Here is a 13,170-nt window from a genome sequence, read left to right as displayed (position 1 = left end):
CAGCTTCAAGACGTTTTAGAATTAAAACTATTTACTCTTTTTAAAAAAATTACATTTTATTGATATTAAAGCTGGGGTAGATAACAATTTTGACATTTTTGATCAATAATTCCAGCTCACACTTACATAAAATAAACTCAAACAGCACCAAAATGAATCCTCAAAACAAGAATCTGACCAGTGATCGGAGAATTAACCTTTCTCGCACGTCCTTTGAATAGAAATGAGGCAACTACCTATGCTGCAAAGCAACCTTAAATATAGGCAGAAAAAGTCTGTCCTTGCTCATGTGATGGGAGTAGCTCAGGACAGAGAGCCTCCATCCCAAAACTGTTGTTTTGTTTTATAAACTGGGCATTTACTCAACAATTAGCTTCAAGGATTGCTCTTCAGAACTGTTCCAAGCTAATAAATTGTTTTTTTTCAGTCTCTGTGATGTGTTTAAGAGACAAAGCATGTGATTTATGGTTGAGTTTTGTTTAGTTTGTACTTCGACAATGTCTCGTTGAACTAAAAATGTCACTGAAGTCTCAACACATTCAAAGCTGAACCACTTCCATTCAGACTATGGTAGGTAAATAAATAATCAAGAGGAAACTCTGAGCTGATCAGCTACACATTTTCAAAATGAAGGGTATGTAAGTAACATAAATATTTTAACAATGCGTTCATGTACACTGCTGTGACCTCATAGCACAGTGTGCGTTTCAGATCTCACCCTTTTTTTTATGGTTCTTGTGAAAAATTGGGTAAATTCAAAGCTTTGAGTTGCCATGCTGGTATTAAAATATGTAAAAAGTCGCAGAACACACAAAATGTCTGCTGTATGTCATTCAGGACTTCACTTCTAGGTACTTATCTCAGATTTATTCCATGTCACTTAGTCACTGACCATTCTGCGCAGACGTGTGGTGGGGTTCAGGTTCTGAGCTGCCGGGTATGTACTTGTCTATTGTCCTGATGTTGTTCTCCTTCATGCCCTGGATGTGGGTGTCCAGTCTCTGGAACAGCTCCTGGGTCAGTAACTTTTCCTTCTCCATGAACTGAGTGACGACGCCATCTGCAGGTGACCCTGATAACAGCTCCTGGGAAGCAGGAAATACATACAACTGTAAGGTTCTTTGTGCAGAAAGAGAGAGAGAGAGGGCAGTGACAGGTTTTGTGGACGTGGATGAGTTTGTGATAAGTCTCACCAGCGGTGGAGCTTTTTCTCTGGCCACCAAAACCAGTGAGTCTTCCGAGGCGGAGCTTTGTCCAGATTCAGAGCTTCTCCTGGTGAGTCTTCTGTTACTGAAGGATGACGACGATGATGATGATGATGATGATGATGCTGCTGAAGGAGGCCTACAGTCTGGGGTCTGGATGTAGGGTTGGTCTGTGGGGGACTGGGACAGAGTGTGCAGCTCTTTTAAGAGTTGGCAAATCTCTCCTTCATGACGAGTGCTGTTATCCTGCAGCTTCGTCTCCACCACATGTTTGTGACGGCTGGTATCTTCATGCCTAAAACAGGTAGGTGCACCAGAGTTCAGGTTCTAGCTTTGTTGAGCTTGTGCGTCTGTGTAAATGACACCCACCTGTCCTGAGCTGGCTGCGTGTGGTCAGTTATGGAGCGCCTGAGCTGAGCAGATTTGTCCTGGCTGGACACACCAGCCTGGGCACGTATGCCAATGAGTGCCTGCCTTAACTGTGCATTCTCTTGCTCCAGGCTGCTTGGTGACGTGTGACTCTCTCTTTGCGCTGCAAGCGTGGAGTCCCCCCTCTGAGGAGAAAAGGGAGTGAGAGACGAGTCACAACAACACAAACGCTGAAGCAAAGTCAAGAGAAGAATCCTGTGTCTGTAAAAAACCCTGCAGTGACTACAATAACAACAATGACAAAGCAGACAGACCTTGGATGACTGAGACTCCAGTGTATGCAGCAGACCCTTCAGATGATGGTTCTCAGTTTGTACAGACTCCAGCTGTGCCTGAGTCACCTGGGAAAGTCAGAGACAAGAAATATGTGGCGCCCTGCTCAGATGATGGGCCTCAGCAGGTTTCACTTACCCATCAATAAACTACGGCACACAGAAAAGCAGCTGCTTCATATAGAATTATAAAAGAAAAGAAGTAAGAAGTCTGAAAAATGATTCATTTATGGTGAAATTCTGATAGATACTTGATTTGTTTTGTTCTAAAATATGCCTTAATTATATAAGACAACCTTTCAGCCTTTAACATTATCACATTGAATAATTACAAAATGTAAGTGACTTATTATAACTCAACCTATTCTGTATCCCCCCTTCCTAGGCCTCATCTCTCACTAACTTCAGTACGTTTTGCATTATCCTGCTAAATGTATACATCCTGTAAACATGAATTCCTTTGTGAGGGGCCCATAAAGGGCTCATGCTTCACTTCAAAGTTCTTATCGTGTGATTTATGTCTGTGTTTATACATAAAAAACGTCAGTTAAAATAGTTTTTACATGTTGACTAAAAGCTTATATTGAGACTTGGTTCTTTGCTCACTTTAAGCTCAGCCGCCTTGTGCCCTGCTCGCTCCGCCTCACCACGGAGCTGCTGCGTGATGTTGGATGATGAACCCCGCAGTGAAGAGATGGTGAGGTTGCGCTGGTGCAGCTCGCTGGTCAGCTTTGACACTTCCTTCCTCATTCCCTCCACCTCACAGCTGTGAGTCTGCTGGGCTCTTTCAAGTTCGTCCCTGAGCTGTAGAATGAAGACGTTAGTGTCCAGTTTAAAACTAAGTAAGATGCAAATTAAGTAAATGATAGAAGGGGGAAAAAAAACTTAGCTGACCTTTTTCATGTCAGCTACAGAAGTGTTATAATCAGCTTTCATGCTTCTCAGCTCCTGTTCTGTCGTTGAGTGATCGGCTTTTTGTCGGTTCATATTCTCCTGTCTGGGAAAATCACATTAGAGGGTGACACGGTGGATTTTGGAAACATAAAACAGAACCATACACTCACCGGCCACTTTATCTGATAAACACGTTTAACTGCTCACTTCACGCAAACATCGAATCAGCCAATCACGTGGCAGGAACTACATGTAGACACGGTCAAAATAACTGCTGATGTTCAAACCCAGGTGATTTATGTCTGATCTACTGAGTTTTTTAAGCACAACCACATGGTGGAGTAGTGGTTAGCACTGTTGCCTTGCAGCAAAAAGAACCAGCTTCCAGCCCGGTTGGAACCAGGGCTTTTCTACATGGAGTTTGCATGTTCTCTCGTGGGTTTCTCCGTGAACTTCAATTTTTCTCCCGCAGTGAGGACACTGAAAGGTTGTGTCTCTATATGTTGACCCTGTGATGGACTGGGGACCTGTCCAGGTTGTACCCCTCTTTCGCCCTGTCTCCTGGGATTGGCACCAGCTGCCCTGTGACCCTCATGTGGAGGATATAGTGGTAGACAATCCGTGAATGGATGAATGGTCCAAACATGAGAAAATATCCAGTGAGATCTTGGTGCCAGAGATGTCAGGAGAATCGTTTTCCATCAAGGTATGAAGATCCAACCTTGAAGCAGAAGCTAAAGCTTCAACTTCATGAGGTGATGTATAGATCTAAGAGCCTAAGTGGCTGGGGGTTGCATGGCCCAAGACAACAACAACAAAAATAATAAATTGTCATTATTATTCCATAAAGACTCAGCATTCACCTCTCTTTGAGACAGGCCAGCTCTGCCTTGAGATGAACCTCACATGCTTGGGCACGATGAAGCTTAGCTGTGGTCATCTCCAGGTCTTTTCTGAGTGTTTCCACACCAGCACAGCCCCGGGCTGTGAGACAGTCCTCCAGACATCTGTAGACACAACAACAAACATGAAACTCTCACAACACACCTTCCTTTCACCTGTTCCTAACTGCTGCCCCTCATCCCCTTCTACAGTGGCAGTATGCGGCGCCCCCCTGTGTATGCCTGGCTGTATTACATCATGAGTTGAACACACATTTATAAAAGAGGTTTACCCACCGAATGACTCGGTCTTTAGTTTGCAGTGTTTGTGTGAGTCTGGCAGCTTCGTTGCGAAACTTCTGGAGTTCAAAACCCTGAGAGTCGCGTGGGCCGTGCAGTTCCTGCCTGTCCTTGGACGACACCTGAAGAACATTTGTGAACCATCAGCTGATTAAAATATAATTGACCCATTCACCCTTAATGTGAGAGAATGACATTAAAAAAAACATTATTACTTCATTTCTGATGAGCAGATTAACAACAGCAACTATTTTGGAAAGTCCTCGTCCATGCAAAAGCCAGATACTAGTCTCTAAACTCATCTATAATATTGTGGGAGCGGACAAATCCACCAAAATGTAACTCATGGTTCGTCACAACAGAACAAACAATTAATATGGAGCAGTTGACATTTATGATGAGAGAGGATGTAGAGAAACCACTCAGAGATAAACTGGATAAATGATCTCGTTAGTTAGTTAGAGTAACAGTAAGAGTAAGGCAAACCCCCGATACTCTATTTACATATATATATGATAGATATAGAGGATGATGAGGATGATGATGATATATAGAAACAATGACTTAAACAATATTTACAAAATAAAAGGAAACATTTTAAAGAAAACTAAAATTAATGGAAATTTTATCAATGCAATAAATTATTAATGTACAAAAAAAACAATATATTGTAATTTTCTTGGCCTTACTCTGTAAAGTGCCTTGAGATAATGTATATTGTGATTTGGTGCTATACAAACTGGTGTTGTTTTAAAATGTGAAGATTTGATGATCTTTTGTTTTATGTGTAAATCAGAAAATTTCAGACAATTATTTATTAAAAAAAGCTATTTAGGAAACTATGATTGTAAAGCAATGAACAATAAAAAACTCAAACTATGACACAAAACTGACTTAAATTGACTTCTTTTTTTAACATTAGGTCTTTTCTACAGGAAGACGTTTGTTAAAAAATGAAGCGGCCCATTACAAATGCTTTCACCCCTGATTGTTTCTGTTGTTATGATTGTGTTAACCTGCTGCTCTCGCTCAGATTGTCCCAGCCACACGTGAAGAGGTCGCAGTCGCTCCAGCTCAAGCTCCTGAGCGTGCAGGCTGGCCTGGGTCTTCTCCAGCCGAGATCGCAGACTCTGCACCTCCGAGCAGCAATCCCTGTGCTCCTTCTGCATTTGCAACGACACCAGCTGGTCCTGGAATTCAAAGAGACAGAACATATGTGTGGAAAAGGTGCTTCAGCATTAAACTGATGAAATTAAATCTTAGGTTATTTTTTACTTTCACGTGTGTGAGCTCATCTGTCATGCTCCTTTTCTGGGCCTCCAGTGCCGTCAGCTGTTTCTGATACTGGACATGTTGCTGATGATATCCCTGTTGAGAGACACATGGATAATGCTGCTCAACCAGTAGATGGCAGTAAAAGCCAATCTGTTGATAACTGATGTCAGGAAAAGGATGTAATGAAAATGGACTTTTGTACCTCAATTTTGTCTTGGAGTTGCATCATCTCTGAAACACTTGTCTCTTTCGATCCTCTGCTGGTCTCCTTGAGCTGTTTGCGCTGGAGCTTGTGGTAGCTTCTCTTTAATTTATCCAGCTGCAGGTAAAAATGTTCACAATGCTTTTATCAACACACAGAAGCATAACAATTTCCACTCAGAGGAAATTTGGATATACACATAGAAATTTGACCTCCGTCAAGAAGGTGATATGTTCAAACATTAAGTACTGGACAGATTTAAATGAGGTTTCCTGGTGATGTAGGTAATGACCTAATAAAGAACGTTTTGGATTCTAGTGGTGATCCAGACATGAATCAGGATTCAGGACTTTAAAACAGTTGTTAACCTTCCAAGATAAGGGGATTTGTGCTTTCTTTAGTTTTATTATGATGGTAAAACAAGTCTTCACCTCTTCACAAACTTTCTGCAGTTGTTTTTCGTACTTGGCAATTAACTCTTGTCGATCAGTCTGGACATCTTCAAGCTGCTTGCGGAGCAATCCGATCTGTGATCAGAGAGAGAACGGTAGCAGTAAGAAATGACATTTAAAATCAATTAGAGAGGGTAAGAGAACACTAAAAGGGTTATTTTGTTCCTAATGCAATAAATATGATAAACTAAAACAATGTAGGCTGGACACTGCTGACCATGTTGGTGTAAATACATTGATGATGTAACACTGAGAGACTGAACCCTCTTTTTTAATTTTATTCACTGCCAATACTTAGGTATATGTATACATTTAATGGTGAATTCAACTCTATTCTGGTCTATTTGAGTCTAAATAAAAGAAGTGCACACAGCAGGATAAGGGTGAAAATATGTAAGGGCATTTGTTTTTGATTAATTTTTATGATCAATTTATGTGTTGTTGTTTTTTTTCTCCCAACTTCCACTCAGGAGCAAAACTTAATCGTGTTATTTATCGGGATAATAATTATCATTATCGACGAATTTCAAACTTTTTCATTGTGGTAACATTTCTGACCATAAAGCACAGCCCTAAAGGACGTAGTAATGTTGGAGCAAAGAAGCCAAAACATATTTAAGAAGCTGAAATCAGAGAACTTGATTTCGGTGATACATTTTGCATTTGATTCATGTTTGATTGATCTCATTGCAGCCCTGCTGAACACGCAACAGAGTCACTGAATTGTAAGAATCTTATGCTTCACCTCCAGGTCCCTGCGTTCAATGAGATTCTTAGAAGTGAGCAGTTCATCTTCTCCACTCTTCAGCCTGAGCCTCAGCTCTTGGCTCTCAGTCTCCCAGATCCTCCTCTGCTGGTTGATCATGATGTCAATCTGTCTCATCAGCTCCTGCAGCTCGGGCTCACATGATGATAGGACAGAGCTGGGACACGCATATAAAACATCACAACCATTTATAACAGAATGTGAGGTTCAGACTGTGTCATTTAGTTTATTATATTGATCGTTACCTTAGATCAGGATTCTGCAAAGATCCCAGATGAGCCTCCATCTGTATTTAGGTAGGAACCAAGTGTTGTCCCTCAGTGTTCTGTCCCTGTGAACTAGCTTCAAGCTAACTAACGGCTAAATTGGCTTAGTAACCTCCGTGGTAGCATGAAAGCTACAAGCTAACCATAACTAGACTCAGCAGCAGCAACTCAACTGTGAGTTGAAATTTAAAAAAAACATACGTCACATCATCTTAGTTTGTATTACAGCTGAATCCCGGCACAATGCAAAGTGTGGTTGTAGGTTAACTTAACTAAAGGCGGCGCTTCAACTGCTTCTGTTTACATCCTGGATTTCCTAATGAAAGGCGGTAACTCCTCCTCCGACCTCTGACTGTCTCCTCAGACCGTAGATGTCACCAAACTGAACTAGAATGTGTATTATCCTTTTCACTTATGTGTCAAGTTTGTTTCCACAACCATTGTCTACAGAACATGCCGAATTTAAGGCATATTACATAGTGCATATACTATGTCCAAACACATCGTATATGACATATTAGAAACTTTAACTAGTGTAATGACGACCATCCAGGACACGTGGCTCGTTGGTCTAGGGGTATGATTCTCGCTTCGGGTGCGAGAGGTCCCGGGTTCAAATCCCGGACGAGCCCAATTCTTTTACATTTCTGAAGTATGATTCTGTCTTTTACACACACACACACACACACACACACTAATCTACGACTCGATCGTCTTTCTGCTTCTCCCTTCAGGCGTCGCCACAGCGGACCGCCTGCCTCCGTTTTGTCCTATACCTTGTGTCATGTCTTCTTCTGTTACAGCATTCACCTTCCCTGTGTTCTTCCTCTTTGTGCTCTTCCTCCTCCATCTTTTGTCCAGTATTATTTAATTTCCAAACCGTTCGACCTGAGCTGCGATACTGTCGTGTAAATCTATGGCTAGCTGTGTGAGAAGCAGCTCTTTTAGCGATTCCTCTCTTCATGTCTTCTCAAAACCTGCCAAAAGTCGGCACTGCATACGCTGGTTAGTCACGCTGCTGATAAACGTGAAGTAACTTTAATGTTTCACTGAAGTCACAAGTGGGACAGAGTTAACACAGGAGGCTCAAAATTAGAAAATATACATACGTACCATGCTTACGTATGTATACACAACTTTTCGCCATTAGAAGTGTGGCTCGTTGGTCTAGGGGTATGATTCTCGCTTTGGGTGCGAGAGGTCCCGGGTTCAAATCCCGGACGAGCCCACTCTTTTGTAGACTTCTTTTTCTCAGCGTCACACAGATAAGTGTATAACCACCGGCCACTTCGCGGTTTTAACAAGTTGTTATTTTAGTTACTAGGGAGATATTTTTTAGTGGTGTCCACTGGTGCATTATACTAGTGTATAAGTTAAATAAAAGATACATTACAGAGGGTTTAATTTAATATAAAACTGAATATACTTGCCATAAATATGCTCAAATACGTGTATAATAGCTTTCAAATAAAACTCTTTTGTTTTTTGCATTTTTAGAATAAGCCTTTTATATGTACGCTAGGTAAGGGCCTTTTTTCTGGTATATGAAGTTCAGTGCAACGCCTCCTACTGACAGCTGAATTGCTGTCATGTGATTGGATGATGAGATATTTGTGTTGACAAGCAGTTGTAGGTGTACCTAATAAAGTGGCAGCTGAGTGTACTATAAAAATCATCATGGCCTGTGAGGCAGAAAACTAGATTGGTTATCACTGTTTGCCCAACACCATTACCACCACCACCACCACCACCCTCCTCTAACCTCCTCCACACCCATCTGTCCACCTGCCACACATCACACAGTGAACAAAGAGCGTCCCGCCACTCTGCCTCCACAGCTGTTGTGTTATTATGAGGGGTTGGGACACGAGAAGAGACAGAGAGACGTTTCCGCTCCGCCCACAAAACCACCTCAGACACTCCCAACAGGAGGCAGACGAGCCAGGCTCTCCCTCTGCTGCTGCAGCACACAGGCGTCACTGTATCACTGTATCACTGCACTGAAGGAGCAACAAGGCTTCATCCACAGACAACTGTAAGTACACTCTTATTCATACAAGTCACCTATGATGTGTTCTTGATTAAAATACTGGTTTGGGCTCTGTTAGATTTTTTCTGTTTTAAATAATACATATATATTATATATAAGATTAAGATTTTTATTGGCACAGTGGCTATACAGGCACAACAATTTCAGTTTGAGAATAATAGAAAAACTTACATATGTTGAATGAACCATAAGTCTTGATTACAGCACTGCTAATGTAAGGCTGGTTCACCTTAAAAGTGTAGTATGTCACTTTTAAATTTAAACAAATGTGTGTTAGATTCTGACATTGTCAGCGAGGACACTGCAAACAGGTCAAAGTATGCCTGAAAGCACTTCTACTACTGTTGCTCAGATGCTTCTTGTCCCCACCCGCCCCTGCGCTGCTGCTGCTGCTGCATACACACAAACGCTCCCTAAGTCAGGCCTGATAGTATTCCTTATCAGAGCCTGATTTCAGATGAAGGACGCTTATAATATTGCATAGTTTCTGTTCACGAAGATCAAACAACATAAACCAAAAACATTTACTGCAGCTTTTTTGTCACTTAAGTTTAGATTTTCTTCTTTACAAATACAACATTAACAGTGAGACAGTAAAAGTCTTGTATATTGTTCTTTTCCTCCATCTGTATGTGTTAACGTACTGCAGCTTTAAAGAAGAACCGTCCCTTCACTCGTCTGAAATATCCAAACGTCTTTCTATGTGTTTTACATACAGTCAAAGTGAACGTCTGATTCCACACGTCCTGCACGTTCTGCAAAGTGAAAGTGTTTGTGAGCCTCACCTCCTCAGACCTCCTCAGCCTGACCATGGTTCTGTGTGAGGACGGCGAGTGCAGCGTCTGTCTCCTGCCGTACTCCAGGATGGACAGGATCCCCCGCGTGCTGCACTGCAGACACACCTTCTGTGAGCCGTGTCTGGAGACCATGTCGCGGGCCACGAGCGGCCTGCTCACCGTGGGCTGCCCTCTGTGCCGCCGGGTCACCTGCGTAGGCCGTGGCCTCAGCCTGCAGGAGGCGCTGTGGGTCAACAGCATGTTGTGGGACCAGATACCCGAGGACGGGGACGCAGAGGAGGAAGACGATGGGCTGAAACAGGAGGCTGAGGGGGAGAGGACAGACGCCACGCAAGAAGTGTCTTCACAAGCAGAATGGTGGGTGTGACAATGTGAAAACACGTTTTAGCCATTTTAAAAAACAACAACGATATTTGAAGAATATGATCGCCGCTTTTTTGTTGTTTTTTCTGACTGTAAAACGGAAGTTTGTAAACCTGTACATCATTTATGAAAGGTGTATGTAGTTTTCCTGTTTGCTGCCTGAAGCCAAACCGGATTTAAGAGTATATTGAATAACCACCAGGGGGCAGCGCTGCCAGTTCCAAAAAAAGTACTCGTGACATTCTGTGTGATGTTTCTTTTTAAAGGATGTGCCACTCTGGTCTGGTTTGCTGGTTGAAGCTGATTAGGAAGTATGAATATTCTGAATAGCCACTAGGAGGCGACTTTGCCGGTTGTAAAAAGAATACCAGTGAATGGAAGTCTATGGGAAAATGTTCCTATTTTTCACTTGATTTAAAACATTAGTGAACATTTTCCTGAAGAGTTAATGTCTCAATCACTAGTGTCAGCTCTTCTTTAATTCATACGACTTGTATATATAAGTACATATATGTATATATGTATAAGTACCTAAAAGGTACAAGTATGTTATCAGCAAATGACTTTGGTAGAAGTTGAAGTCACTTTTTATAATATTACTATTATTTTTATAAGTATATGACATTTACTGTACTTAAGTATCAAATAAATTAAGTAACTGATATAAAATGTATATAAAAAGTTTTAGAAGTAGAAGTAAAAGTGAGGAGTTAGGATTGAGCCATGGTAGCTCAAGGCGAGTTGTCTCTCAACTGGAGGGTTGTGGGTTTGATTCCCAACTCTGCTAGTCTATGTGTCGTTGAGCAAGACACTTAACCCCATGTTGAAGCGTGTGAATGGCAAAATTACAGTTCATCAAGACTAGAAACGCTCTATATAAATACAGACCATAATACCAACTCTTCTTCTCCTGATTTGATTTGGTAGTAACAAAGATAGTTAGAGGAACTGTAGTGGAGTAAAAGTAAATATAATTAACAAAGTGAAGTACAGAATTGAATATGTGGATTTTGTACTTAAGTACTGTAACAAAGTATTTGTACTTTGTGATTTTATATCATGGCACACAGAGATGTTGATCCACTAGAGTGAGCGGTTTACAAAGCAGATTCTGCTCCCAAAACAATGTCTAACAATGTCTTTTTAAAGAAACTGTAGATTTCAGCAGGTATTTAATTGGGAGAGTCGTTCTATTAAGTGGCTAAACTCAGTTTTCCCCTTTGTTAGCAGCTGTTTTCAGTGAGTGTCACAAGTGTCCGTGTGAGTCAGTGCCTCATAACTAACACTTTAAGGAGAATTTAAATGACAGCTTTTGTTCAGATTCACACACATATGCAGGAAACAGTTCCCTGAAATAGGTTGTTTTCTTATTTATGTCAAAGAGGCTTCACTGTACAACAGTGTTCCAACATGTTTATGATCCTGTGACAATGTGCTGATTATTATCTTAAAGAATTTCATCCTGATTCCAGAGAAACTCCAACCACACAGTGTCTCATTAGCACCTCTGCAGCCTCTCTCTCGCTCGCTCACACAAACTTTACTTTACTTTACTTTACTTTACTTTACTTTACTTTACTTTTCCAGCGCTTCGTCGAGCTCCGGCAGAACCAAACTGAAATTACCCGCATTCCTCAGGAGGTTCAGTCTGATGAAGCAGCACAGCGAGAGGATCGTACCTGGCAGCAACGTGTAAGTCAAGTTCTGCTGAGAACAGCTGAGAAACTTCTTTGTGAAATGTGGGCTGATTTATTTATTTATTTATCTTATTTTTTCTTCTGTTTCTCGTCTTGAAGGGAAATGAAATCGTGGCGCAGGCTTTCTGTTGACTTTTAAAAAGAAGACTCTGCCACAGCTCCGTCAGAGGAGGGAGAGCTGAGGCCATTGTGAGCGAGGAGCCATTTGTGTCCCTGTCAAGACATTGTTTTGTCCTCAGCCAAAGGTCCCCCCGTCCCCGTCCCCGTCCCCACATTATTTATTCCGGGATTAATTTTCCCAGCTGGTGCTGTGGGATTTGCTTCAGCTGTCCCAGTGGGGCTAAAACCCTCAGACCCCCTGGTAACAGATGGTCTCCTGAGGACGTTCCCTTTTTACTTACACCACTGCTGAAACACTCTTATTGTAATTTATTGTTGTTGTTGTTTTTTATTTATATGACTGCATGTAGATAAAGTATTGAATAAAACTATTTTTAAAGAACATAGCAGTCGTCAGTGTTATTCTTGGTTTAGTGAGATTCTAAAGAATCAAGATAAAAGACTTTTTCACTTAAATCTGAATCGTTTCTCTGGAAAAGGATAAAGCCGAGAATCAAATCTCTGCCATTTTAGATTAAGGAGATTAAGCAGATTAAGCAGATTTTACTTCTGTAACTATGAGCCTTCTCCAGCACTGTCATATCTCAAAGAAAAAATCTATGATTCAGAATAATCTAGAATAACAACATACTACGACTGGCTAACAACACAGTCCGTGTTTTAACTTCTGAATATGAATTATTATATAAACCGTATATTCTGTGTCAAGCCATTTAAAAATGTAAGGTGTTTTTTTTAATATAAACATCTGTTTGTTAGATTTAAACCAACTTTTTTTACTTTTATTGCTTGGTTTCTCCATTCAAAATAATAATAATGGTAAAAAAAAAATCTCTTATGCACAATTGTGCTCTCATCAAAGAATTAGGTCATGATAGTTTGGACTCTTTATAAAGAAGATCTCTATAGACAAACTTTGGGAAACACTGATTTATGACACATTAAAAATCTCAGAGAGTAAATATAAGTGACGCCAGTGGGAGGATTAGTCAACAGCTCGATATGACTGTTACTTTTATGGTCACAAAGAAAAAGCCACAAAAGACCTATTGAACCATGAAAGTGGATTATAATCTCTATTCTGCGAGCATCTGGCAAATATTCCACATTAGAAGATATGAGGTTGGTGGATCATCACTTTCATGGAAACGTCCTTTAATGGTCTGCGGAGCCGCGTCGTGTGTTAAAGAGGGTTTTTGAA

The 13,170-nt window shown here is 41.1% G+C and overlaps 2 protein-coding genes and 2 non-coding genes across 4 annotated transcripts; 3 read left to right on the top strand and 1 right to left on the bottom strand.

The window, feature by feature from the left end:
• Positions 1-234: 234 nt before the first annotated feature.
• cep63 (centrosomal protein 63) lies at positions 235-7,311 on the bottom strand. The gene is made up of 14 exons (XM_058639398.1): positions 6,922-7,311; positions 6,656-6,833; positions 5,890-5,985; positions 5,459-5,575; positions 5,257-5,349; positions 4,998-5,171; positions 3,979-4,103; positions 3,664-3,807; positions 2,801-2,903; positions 2,513-2,710; positions 1,889-1,975; positions 1,575-1,759; positions 1,194-1,500; positions 235-1,085 (listed from the first exon to the last, which is right to left on the bottom strand). The coding sequence occupies exons 1-14, from the start codon at positions 6,960-6,962 to the stop codon at positions 885-887; spliced, it is 2,049 nt and encodes a 682-aa protein (XP_058495381.1). The 5' UTR covers positions 6,963-7,311; the 3' UTR covers positions 235-884.
• A 191-nt stretch (positions 7,312-7,502) lies between these two features.
• On the top strand, positions 7,503-7,574 carry trnap-cgg (transfer RNA proline (anticodon CGG)). Its single transcript has one exon. It is a non-coding gene; the product is annotated as a tRNA-Pro (tRNA).
• Positions 7,575-8,098: 524 nt separating this feature from the next.
• On the top strand, positions 8,099-8,170 carry trnap-ugg (transfer RNA proline (anticodon UGG)). The gene has a single exon. It is a non-coding gene; the product is annotated as a tRNA-Pro (tRNA).
• A 1,580-nt stretch (positions 8,171-9,750) lies between these two features.
• Positions 9,751-12,351, top strand: im:7152348 (uncharacterized protein LOC559250 homolog). Its single transcript, XM_058639400.1, has 3 exons — positions 9,751-10,146; positions 11,740-11,844; positions 11,949-12,351. The coding sequence occupies exons 1-3, from the start codon at positions 9,803-9,805 to the stop codon at positions 11,986-11,988; spliced, it is 489 nt and encodes a 162-aa protein (XP_058495383.1). The 5' UTR covers positions 9,751-9,802; the 3' UTR covers positions 11,989-12,351.
• The last annotated feature ends 819 nt before the right edge of the window (positions 12,352-13,170 follow it).

This window comes from Solea solea, chromosome 9 (assembly GCF_958295425.1).
Source record: "Solea solea chromosome 9, fSolSol10.1, whole genome shotgun sequence".
NCBI lineage: Eukaryota > Metazoa > Chordata > Actinopteri > Pleuronectiformes > Soleidae > Solea > Solea solea.
This window is presented reverse-complemented; position numbering and strand designations above follow the sequence as displayed.

Excerpts from the sequence above, each read along its gene's own strand:
- cep63 (XM_058639398.1), bottom strand. The coding sequence starts at position 6,962 with ATGGAGGCTCATCTGGGATCTTTGCAGAATCCTGATCTAAG. Across the intron at positions 5,172-5,256 it reads ATGAGCTCACACACGTGAAA|GACCAGCTGGTGTCGTTGCA; the intron begins GTAAAAAATAAC and ends TTTGAATTCCAG. Across the intron at positions 1,501-1,574 it reads ACGCAGCCAGCTCAGGACAG|GCATGAAGATACCAGCCGTC; the intron begins GTGGGTGTCATT and ends TACCTGTTTTAG.
- im:7152348 (XM_058639400.1), top strand. The coding sequence starts at position 9,803 with ATGGTTCTGTGTGAGGACGGCGAGTGCAGCGTCTGTCTCCTGCCGTAC. Across the intron at positions 10,147-11,739 it reads GTGTCTTCACAAGCAGAATG|CGCTTCGTCGAGCTCCGGCA; the intron begins GTGGGTGTGACA and ends TTACTTTTCCAG. Across the intron at positions 11,845-11,948 it reads ATCGTACCTGGCAGCAACGT|GGAAATGAAATCGTGGCGCA; the intron begins GTAAGTCAAGTT and ends CTCGTCTTGAAG.